The sequence below is a fragment of the Triturus cristatus genome, chromosome 11 (assembly GCF_964204655.1).
Source record: "Triturus cristatus chromosome 11, aTriCri1.1, whole genome shotgun sequence".
In the NCBI taxonomy this organism is placed as follows: Eukaryota; Metazoa; Chordata; class Amphibia; order Caudata; family Salamandridae; genus Triturus; species Triturus cristatus.
Genome location: NC_140594.1, coordinates 879,133,565 through 879,156,186, shown reverse-complemented (window position 1 = coordinate 879,156,186; position 22,622 = coordinate 879,133,565). Strand labels below are relative to the sequence as shown.

Sequence of the window (22,622 nt, the reverse complement as noted above, 5' to 3'; positions counted from 1 at the left end):
ATGGGGCAGGAGTCCATCGGCATCCTGCGTTAGGGGTTACGGACAGGAGGGCACTTTCTTTCATATCTTATGGGAGTCTCCAGAGATCATCCCCTATAGGACGAGAGTCACCGACATTATGGCTAGGGTGGTGGGGGGGACGTTGCCGATGGAGCCAAAGTGGCTACTATTGATGATCAAGGGGGACACTGACTGGTCCAGATACGTGGAACCCTGGTTGGCCCTAGCAGCAGGGGTGGCGAAACAAAAGTTTGCAAGGGGGTGGGGGGCGCAGTCACCCCCACGATGGGAGGAATGGCAGCATGACCTCGACTGGTGCCAAAGGGCAGAGGAAACAGTATATAAAAGTAGGGGGTGTACTAAAAAGTGGAAAAAAGTGTGGACACCCTGGCGCAAGTACAGAGAGACTGGTGTAATCATGGAAGGATGGGAAGGTAGGGGATGGCTTTTTGTCCTTGTTGTTCTGTATTGATAACCATGATGTCAATTTTTTTAAGGTGTCCCAATGTACTATATTGCAATTGTGTGGTGCTGTATGGTGTCATGAGCATTGTTAATAAAAAGATTTATAAAAAAAAGAAAATAGCCCACCTCAATGTCCTATTTTTGGGATATGAGTTGTCAAGTGAAGGCAAAAGTCTGGCATCTACCTTTTTAGAAAAGTGTGCACTGCTCCAGCCTCCAAGTTCATTGCAAAATTTACAATCAATACTAGGATTCCTAAATTTCGGCAGAACATACATTTTAAATTACGCACAGAGAGTAAAACCTTTCTATGAATTAATCAAACCTGACTTTTCAGCCAAAGATTGGACACAAGAACATACTAATATTATTTGTTTACTCCAGGAAGACATGATTGCTTCCAAACACTTACAGAGACGCGTAAACGTATGCCACTTAGTGATCCGAATAATAGCGGGTCAATGCGGGTACACTTATTTGACCTTTAATGAGGGAGAAACTGTACCTTTCGCTTACAAATCACACCTGTACACAAATGCAGAAATGCGTTTCACTTCAACAGAAAAAATCCTGACAGCCGTTCAGACTGCTGTAGCAAGAGAAAGAGCACTGGCTCAGGGAAAACGAATCATTGTTGTGACTCCAGTACCAGCTTTAGAAGCTGTTACAAAGACCAGCATCCCAAATACGAAAGCGTTTCATTCTAGGTGGATACAATGGGCTAATTCTCTTACTGCAACAGACATTGAATACAGATTTGATCCCAGTTTAAAAACTCAGGCATTCCTGCAATATGAAAAAGAATATCCTCTACCTAATGAAATCTTACCTCTTGACCAGTATGAATATATTATATACACTGACGGATCTGCGCAACCGGCCATAGGAAGTAAGCAACAATATTTTTCAGCATGTGCTATTGTTAAAGGTCGCATGTGTGATGGCAAGTTTCATCCTAGTTGCACAAAAACGCAATCTCTAGGAGACTGCACGGCTCAGTTGGCAGAATTAAAAGCAGTAATACGTGCACTTGTAAATACGGATCACAAATTCCCCACACTAATCGTGTGTGATTCTTTTTACTGTGTACAGTCATACATTGGGAACAAAACGTGTTTAAGGACGCATAAGGTGGCACAATTAAGCACAAAATGCTATGAGAACAGGTAGCGGACTTGAAATCCGAGCTACCAAGGACTCACGTGATCCATACGCAGAGTCATCCACGTGATGGCGTTCACGCTGAAGGGAATTCATTGGCTGATGAAGCCGCAATGGGGGATGTTCGCACAGCTTCCGTATCTGCGTTGATTCGTTCGAAAACGAGGATAGACGGAGATATAATGGTAGCTGTCATCGCATCACGCAAAGGCAGCACAGCAGTACCTACAAAATTTCCTCTCAAATACTCCTACATATTAGATGCACAAAACATTCCATATGCTGAGATTCCTGGGGTGGGGGATAGAGTAATACCAAAAATGGATCGTAGGCAAGGTTTAGTACTAGCTGCACACAAGGGTTTGGGCTCTGCGCACACAGGCGTTACGGCGACTATTTCTTTACTGAAACAGCGCTACTGGTGGCCAGGGTTGAACCAAGCAAACTAAAGACTATGGGGCCTACTAGGATGGCGGGCGGATCGCCACCGCTGGGCCGGCAGTAGCCACCGCCGGCCTAGAGGAGGCAATCCGCCCGCCATCCTTCCATGATTGACCCCCCGCCACATTAGGATGGCTGGGGGGATCCGGGATGGATGGGAAGACCATCCGCCGCTTTTCTGCCGGTTGACTCGTCGACTGGGCGGAAAACTGCTACAATATGTCTGTAAGATACCGCCAACCATATCAGGATGCCCGTGGAGAGCAGCCTTTTTGCTGTTGGGGACCTGTAGTAGGCCCCCAGGATGTTGGGGGATGGGGGCTACACACATTTGCATGCACAAGGTGGCAGGCACCGCGCAGTGCCATGTGACATTGTGCATGCAAATGCACTGCATAAAGTTTTTTTACATTGCGGTGGGTGCTGCTTACAGCAATGCCCACCACAATGTGAAAAATGCGTGATGCGCCTGCCAGTGTGGTGGGTGCATCCTAATTTGAATGGCATAGAGCCCTATGTCTTGAAATGCGACATCTGCCAGCAGATGAAAGGCTCCACCGTTGCACGCCCGGCACAGATTACTAAAGTCAGACAAACCTCTCGCATGTGTGTACTTGGACCACTGCAGCCCCTTACAAACGGATGGGGCTTACAGGTATATCATGGTGGCAGTGGATTCATGCTCGAGATTCTATGGGTTTGTTCTCAGCGTTCTGCTGACGCTCGAACTGTTATAAAAGATTTGTGAGTCTTTATCGGTACATACGCAGTTAGCACGTTACACTCTGACCGCGGCCCTGCGTTTAGCTCACGGGCTTACAAAGAGGCCATGGAAGGAATGGGCGTAGCATTGCGGTTCTCATCTCCGTATCATCCTGAGGGAAACTATGTTGTGGAGAGAAAAAACTGAGACTTAAAGCAATCTTTAACAGCTAGGGTATTAGGCAAGGGCGGTAGTTGAGTCACACACCTGTATGGGGTACAGCGGGCATTAAACCAGCCAGGAAGCTCTCTAGGGGTGTCACTCCATATGATGTCCTCTTTGCGAAACGAATGTGGGTACCTGATCTTGATTGTGAAGGTGCAGTGGCAGATGAAAAACCATTTGATATCGATGATCGTTTGGCTGTTTTACAGGATCTAAATGAATCCAGGACAAAACTAAGCAATGTCCATCTAATGCAGACTACCACTGAAGAAGTCAAGGTAGTCATGGCAAGACCTGTCTGGATCCCAAAATTCGGGGATCTGGTCACAGAGAAAATTGCGGACAAAACGGAATTTGGACCCTCTTACAGAAAACCTGTACCAATCCTTGCAGTACACGGAACAAGAACTTTGCTGCTCCCGCCTCTTGCCGGAAAAAAGGAGGAAAGATTTGTCTCAATCAACTTAATCAAACCACACTGTAGCCGATTCTAAACAGTAGGCCTAGTGGGCTCCGATGTAACAGACGTCCTCCTCTAGCTACAATCCAAGAAGTTCAAACAGAAAGACTCATCACGTTTGAAGAGCCACCTGTATGGAATGAAGGACTAAGCAACGATGCTATGGAACTCGTTCCACTTGAACCAAACATTCAAAATCAAAATGAAAATCAGAATTATTCACAAGTTGCAATTAGACCTAAAACAGATGTCTACATCAACATGCCTCGTCCAGAGGAAAAGGACATTTCAACTGATCCGGATACAATTCCAACAATTGATCGAACTGCTTCTGGCTACTTCATTAACTTTGATACGTTTTCTCTGGATCCAAGAGAGCCGGAAACGCCAGCCAAAACACCATTCAAGCAAGAATTCAAGAACTTTCTTCTCTTTCTTCAAAAGACATGTGCCTGTCTATTACGCAGGTTGGGACATATCCTCTACCAGTTTCCCGTTTTTATAAATTCTCTTCGTCCCAGTGTTATTCAGGCATCCTACATAGACACCTAGAGACACTTCTCTACCGATGTATTTATATTTGAGCCCTTTCCCAGTTTATCTGTTTTTCTAACAATTAACCCCCTCTCCTCAATCTGGGTGACTTTGCCTGTCTATTACGCAGGTTGGGACATGTTTCCCGTTTTGTAAATTTGCTTCGTCACAGTTTTATCAGGCATCCTACATAGACACCTCTCTCTCCCTCTAGGGGTCCTTTGCGATCTCACCACGGTGACCCGGCCGCTTTAACTTCCGGTTCCGGGTCCCGTTAAGCAGGGCCTGCGGGTCTCCGCTAACTTTGCCAGCAGGTTTCCTTCTATTGGTCCATCACACGTGGCTCTTTGGCGCGTATTCCCTGATTGGTGCGGGTACTTAAACTACGAATTCTCCAGTCTGATTCTATCGACGGAGCCGACCGGGGTGGTTATTTGGGCAGGACATTGATCCTTGGAGGCGTAAGTACGGCACAGCCGGCAGGTGGAGGATGTATCCTGGTAGTTTGTAGTATTGATGATTGGATTACAGTCTCCTCTCTCCCGTTACTTAGGTAGCCTATTTTGGCACTCCTACCACTCGGTATTTGAGCTCATGAGGATATTGTTCTTTTTGCAGCAAGTATGTTTTACTTTTTGCTTTGTTGGGCATGCAAACAACCACTATTATATTTCGCCTTACAGGAACTTCGTTTCCTTTCTGAGTAGAGTGTGTGTTTTATGTATTGTTATGTTGTGTTTTTGATGTAGTGTGTCACACAGTATTTGTATCACAGATCACGTGATAACGTTATGAATAGCGTTAAAAGACGATCATCGTTCACCTCCTTTTTCAGATCACTGTTCTAACACGACGGAATGAACTTCTATCCATATTACTAAATGTCTTGTGTATCTCTCATTTATACCATTTTTTCCTTCCAGGTTTATAGGAGTATGTAAGACCCATTGGGGCGTTACCAACTCTTGGAGGCTATTTACCTCCTCTTTGATTTTTTCACCCATTATTTTTTACCCCATTCCAACGTCGTTGGAAGGGATCTTTAAGGTCCTGACGAAGAAGCATGGGGAAGCTTCGAAACATGTCGACACCAGGAGGTCAAGCTCATTGAGGCATACACCCTCCTCCCCCACCTTTTTACTAATACCAGCTTAGATGGCAGAATACATTTTTTCCCAGTCCAGAGAGCCAGGTATTTTTTAAATCACTCTCCATTCACTCCTGACCCTTCCTTGCACACCCTTGCACTACACATAGTAGTCTCATTAAGAACAGTGCTCCCACGTATACGTAGGTCGTAGCACGCCCCGTCCCGTAGAGGGGCGGGAAGACCCCTATGATGAAGCATGACACCAAGGGCCCTTTTGGTGTGTGAGGGGTATTTTAACAACTGATGTGTATTCTCCACGACCGTGGGATACACATGGTATAAACGGGAGACTCTTGATCTATTGTACTTGCGGGTGGATCCTTTTGTTTATGTACGCTTTATTGGGAGGAAGTATCCACCTCCACCACTCGTTGAGTGGAACCTCTCTACTCCCCTCTTTGTTTTTCTTTCCGTGAAACAAGAAACAACACGTATCTTTACTCTCACAAGACATGGATCTTAGGGACTTTTTACCAAGACCTAGGAAACAACGTAAAAAACGTTTCATATATGCAGGCCTTTATGCTGCCTATAATGAAATCTGGAAGATTTCCCAACAAGAACCCGCAGAGAGAATACGGGAAATAGACCTTATAAACTTAGAAGAAACTTTTGCTGTGGTGGATAATGGGTTAACAACTTTGACCTCCAGAGTATATTCATTGGGAAACGTTGTATATTCTGCTATTGACATACTGGAACAGGATTTAGCCATATTACAACACAGCCGATCACAGTTACGTTCTATTATGTTATTGAGCTGGACGATACAATCTTTGCGTGCAGGCCTTGTGCCATGGCGTTTTATAAACAGTACGTCTCTGTTTTCAGAATACAATCTAACTGATACACAGATTGAAATGGCACAAAGGGGAGCTAAATATACAATGCTGAAAATTGAAAATCTGGACAGACTTCCATTTACAGTAGCTGAATTACCATCAACTGAGTACCTAATCCATGGCCAAATCACTCTCCTGGTCACTACATTTCAGTTTCACTATTGCCTTTAGCAAAGGCAGGCAGGCAGATCTGAAAAATTGGGTAAAGAGTATATTAAGAAAGCCTGGTATTTTCCATATAGATTTCTATACCAGAGTGGGGATCGAGAAGTGTTTATTAGTGGTATCAACTACAAGAACACTTTAAGCGGTTCTCTCATATGCCAAGATATCGTTTTGCACGGAGCCTGTAAAGGTTCCGTTTCAAATCTGTCTTGCCACAGGAAAGGAACACCAGCTGCCGTAATATCGCCAGTGTTAGATTACTTTCAAATGGGAGGGCCCGATTCACAGAACTAACATAAGACAAAATCCTAAACTTACTACCATTTTGGTATTCACAGAAGGCACTTACTCATTTTGGTATTCACAGAAGGCACTTACTCATTTCGGTATTCACAGAAGTTAGGAGTCCTAACTTTAGGACTCCTAAATGCCTTCTGTGAATACCGAAAGTCTTAAAGTTAGGATTTTTCTCAGTTTAGGAGTAGTAACGTTAGGACTCCTAACTTTGGGACTCCAAAATGCCTTCTGTGAATACCGAAAGTCTTAAAGTTAGGATTCTTCTCAGTTTAGGAGTCCTAAAGTTAGGACTCCTAACTTAACTACTCCTAAACTGAGAAAAAAATGAGCAATGCTCTATTTCACTTCCATGAATACCGGGAGCGTTGTTGGAATGGCCGGAGAACCCATCTAATGTAGTCCGATCTGTTATCGGGACGAACTGAAAAAATAACAGTGTGACAGCCAAAGTTACCCTAATGCTATCCGTGTTTCTTAAGGGGTGTGTAGTCGTTTGACACTCTCTATTACTCGTAATCCCTTACTTAATCGTCGTAGCGTAGACCTCCGTGTAAGCAGTACTTGCTGTACGCTGCACTGTTGGTAATGGCATAATAACTACGGAACGAGGCCGGGCAGTGTCAGGTGATCGTATGCAGAATCAAGATGATGTTAACCATTTCGGCCATCTTTGAATAGGTATACCTAATGGCCCATCTACCGCTGCTATGATAGTATGCATTAATAAAGCTAATGGATAACAGTTCAAATTAATTCCATCTCTCTAGAAGACACCCAATCTAATTATATTGGTGAAATATGTGAAATTATATTTCCTCGAAATTAATATTTTGTACTGGTATTGTAAGTATCTTAATAACGGAACATGGTTATAGTTGCTCGTCTTCTTGCTGTGCAACTAAAGCTTTTCTCTTAACTCGGTGATATTATAATGGCACAGATGATTCATTAACAGGCCATCTTGGATAGGTATAATCCACTTTTTGTCCGTTTGCAATTGGCCAATATATTGCGATTTAGTGATTTAAATCATCAATACTGATACTTGGGCACATTTATCCAGCTACAATTTCCGGGCTATAATGGGGCACCTTTTACCGTCCGTGAAAAAAAGGGTGACTGTTTTTTTATATTTATAATTCAGTATAATCGGTTTCTAGATCATGATAATATATTAATAGTAAATATTTATACATTTTAGAAGGATTTGTTCACACAGTGATTCTCATCATATAGGATAAAAATTGCAAAAGAACAGTTCACATATTTAGAACGAATTGTGATTGTTTCACATTTAAGAGAGAGTTTCTTTCATTTTAGAGAGAAATTTTTACACAATGGTCTCGTCAATTTTTTACATAAAAACAATTTACACATTTAGGACGAAGTGACAAATATATACAGTGAAAGATGTACATTAATAAAACATTGAGATATACTAATGGATCATATTTTAGGTATTACATTTTCATATACAGTGTTTGAGAAAGGATAAGAACAGGGCCCTGTTCTATTCTAAGATGGTAAAAATGCAGTGTCTTAGTGTAAACTAATGAATTTGCGCCATTCTTCAAGACTATTTAATCCTTTTTGAATCGACCCACACTTATCAATCCATTTACTCTCTAGTGTTTGTAAGATGTGTGAGATATCTCCACCCCTGGAAGGCACTGTAGCCTTTTCTATCACTTGCCATTTCAAATCATTGGCGGAATGTGCTTTCTCTTTGTAGTGTTCTACCAGAGGGGCATTTTCTACTAAACATCGGATTCGGCTCCGATGTTGGCCAATCCGTGTTTTCACTGGTTGTGTGGTCTGGCCTATGTATATGAGGTCACATGGACACCATATACAATAGATCACATTAGATGTTAGACAGTTGGTCAGATCCCGGAGTGTCATTCTGATGTTGCCATGACTAAAGTATTTACTCTCTATTGCAAAACTGCATGCTACACAGTTTCCACATTTGTAGTGTCCTGTCAATGGGGGAAGGGACCAAAGTTCATGAATGGTACTTTTGGCCTGAATGAGACTGGTGTCTGAATGCACTAAATGATCTTTAATGTTTTTACCTTTTTTGAAAGAGAACAGTGGTAATTCCTTACATGAGTGCACTGTAGTCAAAGTGGGCCAATGTTTTTTGATTGATTTCTGTACCTGGGTACTGAGGGGGCAGAATGTAGTGACGCACACATTCCGTTTTGTACATTCTTTTTCAGTTTTTGTGAGTAAAACCTCACGTGGGCTATACCATGCCCTTTTCATTGACGTCTTGACTAATCTTTTAGGATAACCTCTTTCGCATAGTCTGTTGCTTAGTATATTGGATTCTCTAAAGAAATCTTCGTTTTCTGTACAGTTACGTCGTAGCCTTAAAAATTGGCCATAAGGTAAACCATCTTTTAGTGCCCTAGGATGGAAGCTATTATACTGTAGAAGAGTGTTTCTGTCTGTTGGTTTGCGATATAATGTTACATTTAGATGGTTGTCACGACATCTTATTTTTAGATCTAGAAATGGGACCATTTCTTTGTCTTTGTGATGTGTAAAGGTCAGTGCTGACTGACATTTGTGTAGATATGTGATGAATTGTTCTAGATTTTCTTCAGTGCCAGTCTAGATGAAAAATATATCATCGATATATCTTTTCCAGCATCTAATGTTGGAAAAGAAAGGATTGATATCGTTGTTTACAAATTTCTCCTCAAGGTCACCTACATAGAGATTCGCTAAGTTAGGTGCAAAAATAGCTCCCATCGAAGTTCCTGAACATTGTTGGTAATAGCTGCTGTTGAATCTGAAATAGTTTTTTGTAAGAGCTATTTCTAATAGCTTAATTATGAACTCTGTGGGAACTTGGACTGGGGCTGGACGGCAGTCTAGAATGGTTTGAATGACTTTTATACTGTCCTTTTGTGGGATGTTAGTGTAAAGTGAATCTATATCCATAGTCACTAATGTCTCTTCCATTGGATTGTATTCCATGTCTTCAATCAGATTAATCATATATGTGCTATCTCTCACATAGGTAGGTAAGAGAGGGACATATGATTTGATAAAACTGTCAATATAATGGCCTAGAGGTTCCAATATTGATCCGCACCCAGACAAGATAGGTCTACCTGGTGGATTAGTGGTATCTTTGTGCACCTTGGGTAAGGTATATAGGACAGGAGTCCTGGGATACTTCTTGTTTAAATAGTCAAATTCATGTTTTGTTAGAAATCCTTCCTCAAGACCACTTTTAGTGGTTGTTTCTATTACCTTCTGGATGTCTGTCAAAGGATCATGAGGTAATTTTTTGTAATGTTGAGTGTTATTTACTTGTCTCATTATCTCTGCTTCATACTTCATTCTTTCTTGTATGACGATACCTCCACTCTTATCAGCCGGTTTTAGGATAATATTTTGATTGTCAGGTGGAGGATCTGATTTCAGAAATAAAGGATCTGATGCAGCAGGTTTGTACTTTTTCTGAATCCGAGCCGGAGCTGCCTTAATTGAGGATGGGGTAAGAAAGATGTCCATTACTAGTTGAAGGAGACCAGGGACAGAGGGAGCAATGGTCTAGCCGCAGACCGCTAATGGAGAGTCTCGAAAAAGACTGATGTGGAAGTCTGAGGAGCCGACATATCTATGCTCAGCTTCTGCGCTCCTCTAGCAAGGACATCATGGAAGGTGTTAACGTCATCGATGGGTGACACTCTTGAGGGAGGGCTATCCGTAAGGGTAGGAGAGTAGTCTCTTTTGGAAGAGTGAGTCGAGGAAGACGACCAAGATGGCGTCCGTCTTCTTTTATGATGAGCATGAGTTGGTTTATGCTCCGGAGATTTGACTCGGTGATTCCTGGTCCGAGGAGTAGGAGACCTGTCCGCCTCCTGCACCAGTCGCTGTAGTGGAGACCTGTGCGGTGGACTGGAATAGACTGTAGGCTGCTGAGCTTGGCCAGAAGGTTCTTTCTGCTGTGAGGGATAGTCTGAAGCCATCTTGGCAAAAGATGAACCGAAGGAGATTTTTGCCTCCATGGAAAGCCTCTTGGAGATCTTGTCTGCTCTGGAGACTGAGCAGGAGGGCTTCCTTAGGTTGGGAGTACCAGAGGAGAGCTCATAATTGAACAAGAGGACTCTCTGCGGTCTTTGGAGACTGATCGGCGTCTTGATGAACGATGTGACGTTGGGGAGGGTCTCGATGTCGAGCGACTATGCGTCACCAGAACTGGTGAACCTTTAGAGAGGGATCTTCTCTTCGATGTCGACCTCTCCTTGTGTTTCGACATTGAATGTCCCGATGTCGAACACCTGGACCATACCGACTTCGCCCTCGACGTTGAGTGGTCTAGGAGAACCCAACAAAGTGCGAATCGACGGAGAAACCCTTCTCGACATCGTGTCCTTAGACCTCTTGGATCGCTCTCTCGATGCTGAGCGTCTAATGGAAGCCAGAGGAGTTGAGATCGGGGCATTTCTTGACGTCGATGGAGACCACCGTCTCGACGTCGAACGTCGTCTTGTATACTTGACACTAGGTCTTGACGATGAATCCTTCTTCGGCGTCGATGAAGATCTAGCCCTCGACGTTGAACGTCACCTGGTTGACATCAACGGAGGAGTCCGCTTGGACATGAATGTCTTGCCTCTGGCGACAACGAGGCACGTCTCGACGGTGACCGCCACCTGGTTGACGGCAACGGAGATGCCCGCTTTAACGCCGATCACCGATGCACCGGCGACGGTGGAGCATGTCTCGACGTCGGACACCGCACTGACGGCAACAACGGAAACCTATCCCTTGACGTTGGGTGAGCCCGCACCAACGGAGAATGACTCCTCTACGCCGATCGTTGCCAGGTTGACGACGGCGGAGGATCTGACACACCTGTAGTCTTCGTCAACGACCGGTGTTCTCTCGACAGTGAACCCGCCGCCGATGGCCTTTTCGTCAATGTTTTTGCTGCTGATGAAGGTATTTTTGGTGTTGAGCCCGACGCCGATGGAGAGCAGACTGGAACCTTACTTCTAGATGAAGATCTGGCTCTCTCTTTCCTCTTCTTTGTCGGAGACCTGCCTCTTGAAGGTGTTTTCCCCTTCTCAGCCAGCCCCTTGAGGAGAATACTCTCTCTGTCCTTCAGAGTTCTCTTGGACAAGAACTGAAAATGCTGGCAAGTCTTGGGAGTATGATCATTTGGAAGGCAAAGGATACAGAACGGATGGGAGCCTGTTTTAAGAGAGGGTATATTTGAGTCGAAAATTATACTCAACACTCTCAAAAATAGTAGAAAATACTTCAACAGCAAAAAGACGTCGAAGTAAAAGGCTTTTGACAAAAAATAAGTAGTAATTTCTATCAGAAATCAGAAAACACTGAGAGCTGAAGTTATCAGGGTCCTTACAGACAGAGCCGAAAAGAACAACTGACCTACCTGTCACCCCTGAGGCATGATGGGAAGCTAGTTTTATTCTATGTGTTCCTGTGGGTTAGCTTTTCAGCTTTCCACACTTGTTTTCTGCATTGCAGCCTATGTGCTCGCTATGGTTTTTCATTTTGCAGGATTATGATTTCTATTGTGCATTAAAGCAGTTTTCAAATGTGTTTTCTTTCTCCCTGCTTTATTGGAATTGTATACATGTGCAAAGAAAATTCTTACAAGATTGCTCAGTTTTTTAGTCTATGGAACGCTGTATTGTGTTTATTGTTATATATACATAGATATATATATATAGAGCTACATATATGTTTTCCACATATATGTTTTATATGTTTCTGGGGTCCCCGCGCATGGGCGGGAATATTCATGTGCTTAAGACTATTGATGAGGATCCCCTGGAAGAGAACTTAAATTCCACATTGTCAAGTAACACCAAACAGTAGCATAACACAAAATGATGCCCTCCCCTCTGCTGAATGTGGTGGGGTCCCTGAGTTTACTATTTTGCAAAGAAACTCATAGGACCGAGCTGATAGAGGGGCCCTTGAAGAGTGGGAATAGTTCTTCATTCTAGATATGAGTGTCTGAAGATTTTGGTATTTTGAATGTAAGCAAGACTTTTCTATCAGTGTATTAAGGAAAACCTTATAGTGCGTTATAGAATAATACATTCCCCATGCCCATTCAATCAGTGACCTCTTTGGAAGGATCAGCTTTTGGAAACAATATGGTATTCCATGTAATCCCATTCCATCATTGACCTCTTTGCTATAATCATGTGTATGTATCTGTCATTCTGATTTAGTGCTTTCATCTCTTTAAAATAAAAATAAACATCGACACTCTTAGATGTGCGAGATGGTGCCATGTACATCCTATCCGATCTATCCTATCCAGCACTTCGTTATAAAATTAATTAATTAATTGAAGCAGATGCATAGTAGAGCACCTGCAATACACTGACTTGTTAAATAAAAGCAAAGAGCCAAAACTGGAAACAAGCTAGTCGAAACAATTACTTGTCTTTAAATTCATGATTTAAAAAAACTAAACATACCTTGGTATTTCAGAAGATAAAAAAATGTAAAAATATATTGAACTTACCAATTTGAATTTATTTACTTGCTAAACATATATTTGGTGTTGATGATATCCTATTTTAGTATTCCTGCTTTCATAAATATTAAAAGATCTTACCCATTGGCAACTATACTGACAACATTATACAAGGTATTTTAATTATTTTATCATGCTTAGCAACGAGTGCTTAATTTGATCCTGTGGTTTCAAGTGCTCAGCACTGGCATTTAATTGTCAACACTGATGCTTGTGGAAGACTGCCACAAGGTGGCACTGCCTGGCTAATTTAGAGATGACCACAGCAAAGGTTAATTATTAATTCAATATGCATTAAAAATGACTGCTGTCTGTCGCCCAAGCAATTCTTATAGCTCTGGAGGTCTGGAATAGTCTGAATTGTCACACTTGTAGGAGTGTAAAGGTTAGTAGTTGTGTTGGTACTATCATTGGCAGCATAGCAGGGGCAATATGTGGTGCGAGCTGCAGTGGCCTCCTGACAAGAGCCCTGGCACTTATTGTTTTACAAATTGGTCGTAACATGGCTGTGTTATTTTTCTTGACATCAATTGCTTCCATGCAGTGCAAATCAAAGAAGAGTGTAACGCACTGAGATCTGCTTCAAAAATGAGGATTCAGGCTCAGATCATAGAGCTATCAATACAATGGCCATGGTCAAAAAGCTGTCTCTGCAAATAGCTCTTTTTTCCTACCAGCAACATTGGGCTAATAATAAAAAATGAAACAAAATGAGAAAACGAGAAGAGCAAACTCATTCCTGAATCTTGAAGCTTGCACAGCGGAGGAGCACCCCCCCCCCCCCCGCCACCAGCAGCAAATAAAACAGGTTTTAAACCTGTTTTATTGTCGTTTTACTTTAATCCACTGGACCTGCCCCCAGGACTCCGACGAGTCTTGGGGCAGGTTCAGAGGATGACACTGCTGGTGGGGGAGGTGCGGGCACTCCCTTCACTGTGCATGAGGGTTTGGCTGGCTGTCTCAGGCTGGCCAATCACCTCTGGCCCAACTTGCCTGGGAGCGCAAGTTGCCAGCGCTCAGGCTAATCCCTAAACTGCTTTTATGCAGCATGAGGGGCCACAGTGCCTGGGAGCCTGTGCTCTCAAGAAGAAGCCTGGAGGAGCGCGATGCGGCGGGCGGAGTTCAGGTAAGCTTTTCTTTTTTTTTTTGTCCGCCAAGACATCCCCACCTCCCTATTCTGTCCAGGCCAGCCCTGCCATTTTGGCACATTAGTTCTTGTTCAATCAGATATTTTTCCATTAATGCTGAAAGCGACTTTAAGTCTGACCTTCACTGCATTAGGTCAGATTCAAAGAAACTCACAGAATAGAAAGAGGACTAAAATGGAAAGACAATACAGAATGTGACGACTCTTGCTCACGTCATCATTGTGCATCATGAAATCTCACTGCACACACCAGGAATATACTAAAATCAACATTTATATTAAATTGTTTCTAATATTTGTAACTTTCTAAAATATATCTTTGCAATCAAAGGGCAAATCTTTAATGTCCCTCTTGCCAGTTCACAGTGGGTATTGAACATATGGGCAGTCAAATATGCCAAATATGAACCTAGGGTAATAATAATAATGTAAAACAGCAAAACGGTTCAATATGGGCCTTTTTAGTCCACACATCGAAAGTAGTAAGTAAATAATTACAAACGTTTCATCAACTCAATATATGAAATTATGCGGAGGTGCCAAGAAGTCCTTCGACTCCCTTGCTTGGGCCTACGTGAGAACTGTTCTTTGGCTACTGGGTCTGGGCTCGTATTTCTTCAAATAAATTAACATATTATACACCCTTCGGCATGCGAAGGTTGTAGTGACCCGAAGACTCTTACACGCTTTTCCTAACTAGCGGTTCTGGATCTCTCCCTTGTCCCCTTTAATGACGTCAGAGAACACCACTCACAGAGGGGCGTCTCATTTACAAACAGGAGCTTATAACCTCTATGTATGGCAATCACACTCTGCAATTTCTAAGGCATGTAAAGTGTTAATATTTCAGTGATAATCTAAATAATAAAGTTATTTGCGCCATCCGGAATAAATATGACCTGGAACGAATCTGAAGAATTTGTCATCACCACTAATACAATGGGCCTGACGTACAAAGCATTTTACCGGTCGCAAACAGCTCATCGGCCCGTCTGCGACCGGTAAAATGCATTTTGCGATGTACAGAAGGCAAAATGTGACTAATTTGTTATCGTATCACAATTTGCTTTCGTGATTCGGTATTAGGAAGGGGCGTGCTTAGAGTGTCCCTTCCTAATACCGAATAGCACTGGTATGTATGGATGTTTTGCAACTGGGAATGCGGTCGCAAAACATTTGCAGTTACCACCAACTTCAAGTTGGTGGTAAGCCATTTGCAAATGGGAAGGGATACCATTGAGACCTCTTTCCCTTTGTGAATGTGGGCGCCAACATTTTTTAAGAGCAGGCAGTGGTCCCACGGACCATTGCGTACTCTTTAAAAATGAAAATGTAACTTTTCATTTGTATTTTTTAGATGTATCTCGTTTTCCTTTAAGGAAAACGGGCTGCATAAAAAAATTGCTTTATTCAAAAAGCAATCACAGACATGGTGGTCTGTTGTAACTTGGTGTAAGTAAATGCTGACAATTACTCCTAATTCTGCTTCTGAAAAATGGACAAAAGCAGTTGTTGATGTAACTTTCTGTATTTTTTTTCTTTTCAACAAGAGAATAAATAAAAAAATATGTAGAATAGAACCCAATAGTCTTTTTGCGTAACTAGCAAAGCTTTACTAACTTGACCACCATTTATATGTGTCTTCAATTTACCCACAAAGTGATCACAGTTAGAAAGTGAAGGGCAGTGACTGTTTGTGTATGTACACAGATACACATGATCAAGGAGCAGCAGCAAAGAGATCATTTTCCAAAAATTCAGATGCACAACAGCATAGTCAATATAATGTTAGCAACCCTTAATCTATGAGTGTCAATGGTATTTCAACCTAATGTATACAATGAAAACGTAATCATCAGGACATACAAAATTCAGAGCGCATCGCAATCTGTAGGAAGAAATAAGCACACAAGTCCCGAGTAAAGAATTATGGGCTAAGGAGGCTTACGAGAGCAGCAAAAAAGCTACTTCGAAAAGGGGTTGTCCCACGATCTTTAAATTCTAAAAGGTAGAAAATGGGAAAAATATTTTGCTTATGGAATGTGATGTGATCTGTTCTCTTTTGAGATGGAAGTACATCCACCCTGCTTCTTTTCAAGCCAAAAACACATCATTCCTTTTATGTTACAGTGAGAAATACAGATTTACCGCTGTCTTAAGGTGGAACAATACTACATCTTTGGCCCCTCAGCTATTTAAATCACCGGTTAGGCCAAACTGTGGTAGAGACCTATCTTAAGTTTGCACTTTTGGGGCCAGATTTTCAAAAAATACACGCCACACAGCGCTGCACCCAAAGAGGCTGCGCTGCGTTGCGTGACAGGGAGAGAGGAGGAGAACGCCATATCTACAGAGATATCGTGTTCTCTTTCCCTCTCCTTAGCGCCGGTGCTTCTGCTGATGTCATCTTCTGGGCGCCACGCGCACACCTTAGCACCATAGCACTAGGGTGCATGTGTGAGTCTAGCATACATTTTGTACAGGAAGGACACTTCTTGTACAAAATACCAGCCTAGACAAGTTTAAAAGCTTTTCCCACTTTGTATGTGTGCTGCACAGTGCACCATGTACACAAAGTCGGGGAAAAAGAGAGAAATAAAAACATTTCTCCTGCTAATGCCTTGTTTAAAGTGGCGTTAACTTTTGGCCCTAAAGCCTGTCTACAATTCTTTGTAGATAGGGTTTTGCATCAAAAGGCATTGGTGGTTGCGTGGGAACGCCCATGTACCCCCCTGTAATGCAGCCATTGCACTAAGCAGGGCTTTAAGTTGGCCGGGTCCCACCGATGCTGAGCACAGGCAGTTTTAAAAAGCAGGTGCCGAGATTGGTCCCAATCAGGCTCTCCATTTTTGCCCCCAATCTTAAATGCAGCCGTGCCACCCTTCACTGCCTTCGGGATACATTTGAAGAGACTTGTTAAAGTTCTTGCACAGTCTCATCATTTCAGAACTGAAGCATTTTCATACTATATTCAACGAAGTCACAGTTGTTGCTTATTCAACTAAAAACCTTTGACAAAGCCAATCATCCTGGCTTGTTGTAAGTGTAATGTTACTTGTATTATATATCTGGATGCAATGACAGAAGCAGCAAAATACCAGTTGGGCGACACTATGCTAAGCACAGATTTTTCGCTTGGGCGTTTTTAAGCCACGCCCTTAATTGCATTGGCCAGGCCACTTTGAGAATCCCCCCAGTTTCTTCATCCCACTTAAAGCCCTAACGCTAAGGAACACAAAGCAGTGCGTTGCGCTACTTTTAGGGTACTTTCCAGCGCAAAACTTCGCCGGAAAGTAAGTTCCCCCAAAAACATTTTCTTCTGGTTAGCGTCACTTCGAAAATCTACCCTCACCACTCAAATCACGGAGGCTCCAAACTGCGATCAAACTTGCTGAAAGAGGAAATTCCTTAGCATCTCCACTGGGTCTCAGGGACGTCTTTCGCTGATTACCAGCAACAGACAAAGGTCAATAAATCAGCTGTCTAAAAGCAGACGTATCAGAGAGCGCTTTTTCCAAACAAGCGTTTCCTCGGCACGCACTCCCCGCACCAGTGAAAGTGCAACCGGCAGTGCCCGGCCGCCACCACCAGCCGCCCCAAATGTGCACAACCTTCAGCGGCCCATGTGCCAAGGAAACGTCACAATCACTGGGCTTCTTCTCATTAAAACTTAATTAGTTGGACATAAGCTTCCTGCTCAGCAAGGCACGGGGTACTTAGTGGTCATTAGCAGAGGAGTGCATCACACAAATAGCTCAGAAACAAAAAAAACACAAACATACTCTTCGCTCTGCTCGCAGGATCTCCTCGCAGACGGTTCCGCAGGCCCTGCAATGAAACACAAATGAAATGCATTAGTCATTTGCCGCGTCTTCGCCTCCACAACACGATGATTAATTAATGGCTCCAGAGTTGTGTTTTTTTGAACGGTGTCACGTTTGAATCGGTTCTGTATTTATTATTCTATAACACGTAATGGGGCTTGGAGTTTTTTTGTTTTTGCATTATGTATTCGAATGATCTGATTTAATCTAGGTAAGTGGTCTTACTGCATGTTTGATTGAGCCCTGGAGGCACAGATGTTAAATAATTTGCATTCCATTCCCAGCTTTTGTTGGAGCGGTTGCTCGACTTGCAGTTCACACATTAGTGGTCTGGTTTCTAATGAGAACATATTCTTACTTTGCGCTTTCCAGTGCTTTGTAATAAACAGACAGGATGTTAATTTACGCGTAAGGCCCTCATTTGGAGGTGGGTGGGAATGTTGGTGTGGTTTTTCCCAGAATTTTTCTTTCTTGTTGTATCAATAATTCTGGGATAAGAGAATACTGGGGTATTCCAACTTGCTCAATGAGGGCTGCCGCGGAAAGGGGTAGTACTGTAGGAATGCCCTATTACTTACCGTTAATCTTCATTACTCCTGGTCCTATCGTCCTCATCCCATTCATAACATAGTGCGATATGCCTATCTCACAAACAGTAAAAAGAATGCAAGGAATGCTGGATCCCTACCTCACTCCCTCCCACTGGGAGTACCTAGTTGTATTTACCCAGCATTCCTTCTGAACTACCAAGCCCCAATCTGAAGGCTGACCGTACGGGAGGGAGGGGCACGCTCGATGGAACCTTTGGACTATACCCCCCTAGGTGGAAACTATAACCTTTCTCTATGTACTGTGATGCCCGAGCAACCTCTGGCCGATGACCCCCGCAGCTATAGAGGAGTTTGGCTCTGGTTCACCACTTGGCCATCACCTACCCAGCCGGACGTCGGACACTGTTTTTCCTTGTCTCCCCGTTGTGCCTCCTACATCCTCCCCCTCCTCTTCCCTCCATTATTCTCCGTCTACCTTCCCCATTCCTTCCCTCTTTCCCCTAATCTTCTCTCCCCTTACCTATTTTTTACCTCAAATTTATGCTATGGTTTTGTACTCATGTAATTCCTGTAACTACGATCCAGTAACTGATGTAACTTTGTAGCCATGTTCTGAAACAATGTCTCTTCCTCATGTAAAGCGCTCTGATACCTCCGGGTCTAGCCAGCGCTATATAGAACTCAATAAATAAATAAAGAAAGGAATGAGGACAACAGGACCAGGAGTAATGAAGATTACCACGTAAGGGAAGAAAGCCCACTACGATCCACACCACACATAGTAGTGAAACAACCGCTATGCGGTGAACACCCAGGACTGGCCTAAGTAGGTGGCTTGAATCATCTGCTACCTCCAGCGCAGATGCCCCCTTGGTGCGCCCGATCCTCACAGTATGGACTGCACTAGCAGCGGCTCGCCAATAGGGGGCGCCAGGCCGGTGCCGACACCTCTTTCAAAACTTACTAGTTTTCCTGTTTTCACATGGAAACAAACCATCTTACAGATTGTTTGTTTTCCTGTAAGAAGCTGCAATGTCATGTAACCCCAGAGGAAGCTACATCATGTCCCTTGGTGTTCTGCATGTGCGAGAACGTTGGCTGTTACAGCCTGGCTCTTTCATAGCTGACATGTTTCACAAACCTCAGGCTGTGCAGCATGTCATTGAGGCTTATATACCCTATCAGAAGCCAGGTTAGAGAAGGAGGGCCGACCTCCAACCCTCTCCTTGCTTCTGATCAGGCAGAGAGAGGCTTTAGCATATAAAGGTGGAAGCTGTGGTGTCAGCTTCCGGGCCTACGAGATATGAGGCGCGAATCTGTAATTTTTCAGGACCAGCCGAGCAGTAACTGCAGCTCAAAGCGCGTCAGATAAAGGTAACATTTCAATATTGGAATGTGTGGATTTCTGAATTTGTGCATGCAAGTGTTTCTATGGATATATGTTGTTTTAATTGCAGGCGTGGTGAGTGTCAGAGATTATGCCTGATCATGGTTAAATACAATGACTTTTAATAAGCTTTTTTTCAGTGCAGTGCTACAATGCAACACATTAATTATGCCCATGCTTCTGTATGTTAAAGTACAATTGTTAAAACTGTTAGGACACTTTAGCATATTTACTTGATGTTTGTTTGTTGCTTGAGTTACAAGGCAAATATATTCAGGGCTCGTCTAAAAATGAACAAAAATGCACTAATTGCACCACGTTTGTTTTTGTTGCATAAACAGATGAAACAAAAACAAACGTGGTGCAGTCAGTGCATTTTTGATCATTTTTAGATTTGCCCTGAAAATATTTCCTTTGTTACTCATACAACAAACATTACCTAAATGTGCTAAAGTGCCCACAAAATAAAACAATTGTATTTCTTTAACGTATGGAAGCTTGGTAAGTATTAAGAGTGGAGACAATTGACATGTAAAACCTTGTACTGACCCAGATTATTATAAAGATTCATTATGGTCTATAAAATCAAATAATAGATTTTGTACAGCTGGTATTCTGAACTCACATATTTGAAAGTTATTTCATATGCCGATAATGAAGAAAAATAAGTTTGGTAAAATAAAATATGTGCTCTGATTTATCCAGATTTTCTGATGTTAATATGTACAAATCAGCCACGAAATGGGTATCGGTCTTTCTTTTTTTATGTTAATGCTCTCTTGTTACCTCTTAGTGAATTTTCTGCAGTTTTCATATAGAGCAAATTCTACCCAAAGGTGTTGCCGCGCTTTAGTGAGCACCAGTTACATCTCACAAGTTAACTTAAAAGAGCAATGCCAAGTAACCACATCATCTATTAGACCCTATCTAGCATCACTGGTCATCATTTCTTCTCACAATTCAACACCCACACAAACCCATTTGTTTCAACCAGGAGAGAATTCAACCAGTATTACCACTTTCTAATCCTGCATGGTGCCATGATAACCATATGGACACTAAAGACAAACCTATGCTCCAGCCTCCAATGTTGGCATGGTTGAATAGCAAGAAAGGCTGGAAGAAACAGGTTATAGGTCTGAGATCATTTGCAGGTGGGTGGCCACCATTTCTGTCACTACTCAATGCCTCTTGAGCACCAATAATTATTTTGAGGATGGTTTTGAACCTTGAGTGACCTCCAGCAGTAACTAGAAATGCATTCCACTGCCCATGGATGACTATTGTTTACTATTATTGTATTTTGTGTTATTGCTGTACTGGGGCTGTGTCAATTATTGTATTTTGTTTCATTTCTGTTCTGCGACTGTATCAACTTGCCTGGGGTCGATTTTACCTGCGTTTTTGTTGCTGTTGACTTCAAGATGTGCGATTAGGAGTGCTAGCTCCCGCTGTTCTGGCTAAGCCCTTCCAAGAAGAAATTCATTCATACACAGAACTCACCTTCCCATTGTGAGAAAGCAAGATGGAAAAATTTGCATTTCATAAATGATGGGTCATGTAATGTGGAAATGACAGATTTTTGCTACTCCCTGTATTATATACAGCTCTTTGCCTAATTTTTGAGGAAAACTGTGATTAAAAACCTACTATTTTGCCACCATTTTTAAAAACAAAATGTCCTTGGGGGAGTTGAGCTCCAACGCTGACAGGGAGTTGCACTTGCCTGGCACACCACAAAAAGAACTGGACTACTTCATTCAGCACCTTTGTATTTTTAGCCAATCTATGTAAAAAAAACTATAGAGTAAAATATTGCATTTGGCCTTTTTTTTGCTTTTTCAAAATATTCTTGTTTCACAGAACCCCCTGAACCCTCCTTTAGAGTGTCAGTCTTGCTTTCTTGCTCCCATTCCAGGTACATACGTATACGTCTCACCTCTTTCAAAGTTCACAAGCCTTCACTGGGCTGCACAGCCTGTGTCTTACCAGAAGACAGGCAAAAAAAGACAGAAGTGCTCAACACCGCGTGCCCGGGTCCTCCAGGATGGAAGAAAGGAAAACTGCCCCCATACTGATGGCACAGAGCACCCGGCAGTCAGGGAGGTGTGCAGCAAGAACCAGACACCCACCCACCAGACTGCACTCTGAATGGGAAGGCTCCTCAATGATTGCTCTGCACGTCTTCCTCTAAGCCCGGCAGACAGGGAGACACGCACACCAGCACCGTCTCCGCAGCCCGGCTGCAAAGATGCCTTGAACCATGCCAGGCACTTCAGCCACGCCCAAGCAGCTCCTGACTCATCTCATTCTGTCGGCTGACAAAAACAAGAACAGAAGGAATGCTGGGTAAGTACAACTAAGTACTCCCAGTGGGAGGGAGTGGGGTTGGGATCCTGCACTCCTTTTGTTCTTTTTTCTATCTGTGAGATAGGTATATCTCACTAAGTTATGAATGGGAAGAGGACAGGAGGAACCCAATGGTAATCATAGATTATGCACCTGATGCCCATAATTCCCAATTTTTGCACTTTTCCCTCCTTACTTTTTACAACTAAGTTTTTATTACTGTGTGAAATGCTTGGGTGGAAGGGGGCTCGGAAATCTGGAGTGTGATATTCTTGCCTCTCCTATAATTCCCAATGACCTGTGTGTTTCTATTTTGAAGTGGAGTGACTACTTGTAGTTAATACAAGGATTTCATATATTGCATGGTGGGTCTATCC

The 22,622-nt window shown here is 42.9% G+C and overlaps 1 protein-coding gene across 1 annotated transcript in view; it reads right to left on the bottom strand.

Annotated features, from left to right (window-relative positions):
• Positions 1-22,622, bottom strand: part of LOC146785572 (uncharacterized) — a 1,291,145-nt gene that overhangs the window by 312,835 nt on the left and 955,688 nt on the right. Inside the window, exon 6 of the mRNA XM_085633472.1 lies at positions 17,917-17,962. Within this exon, the coding sequence (XP_085489598.1) occupies positions 17,917-17,962 (46 nt within the window). The remainder of the gene's footprint in view (positions 1-17,916; positions 17,963-22,622) is intronic.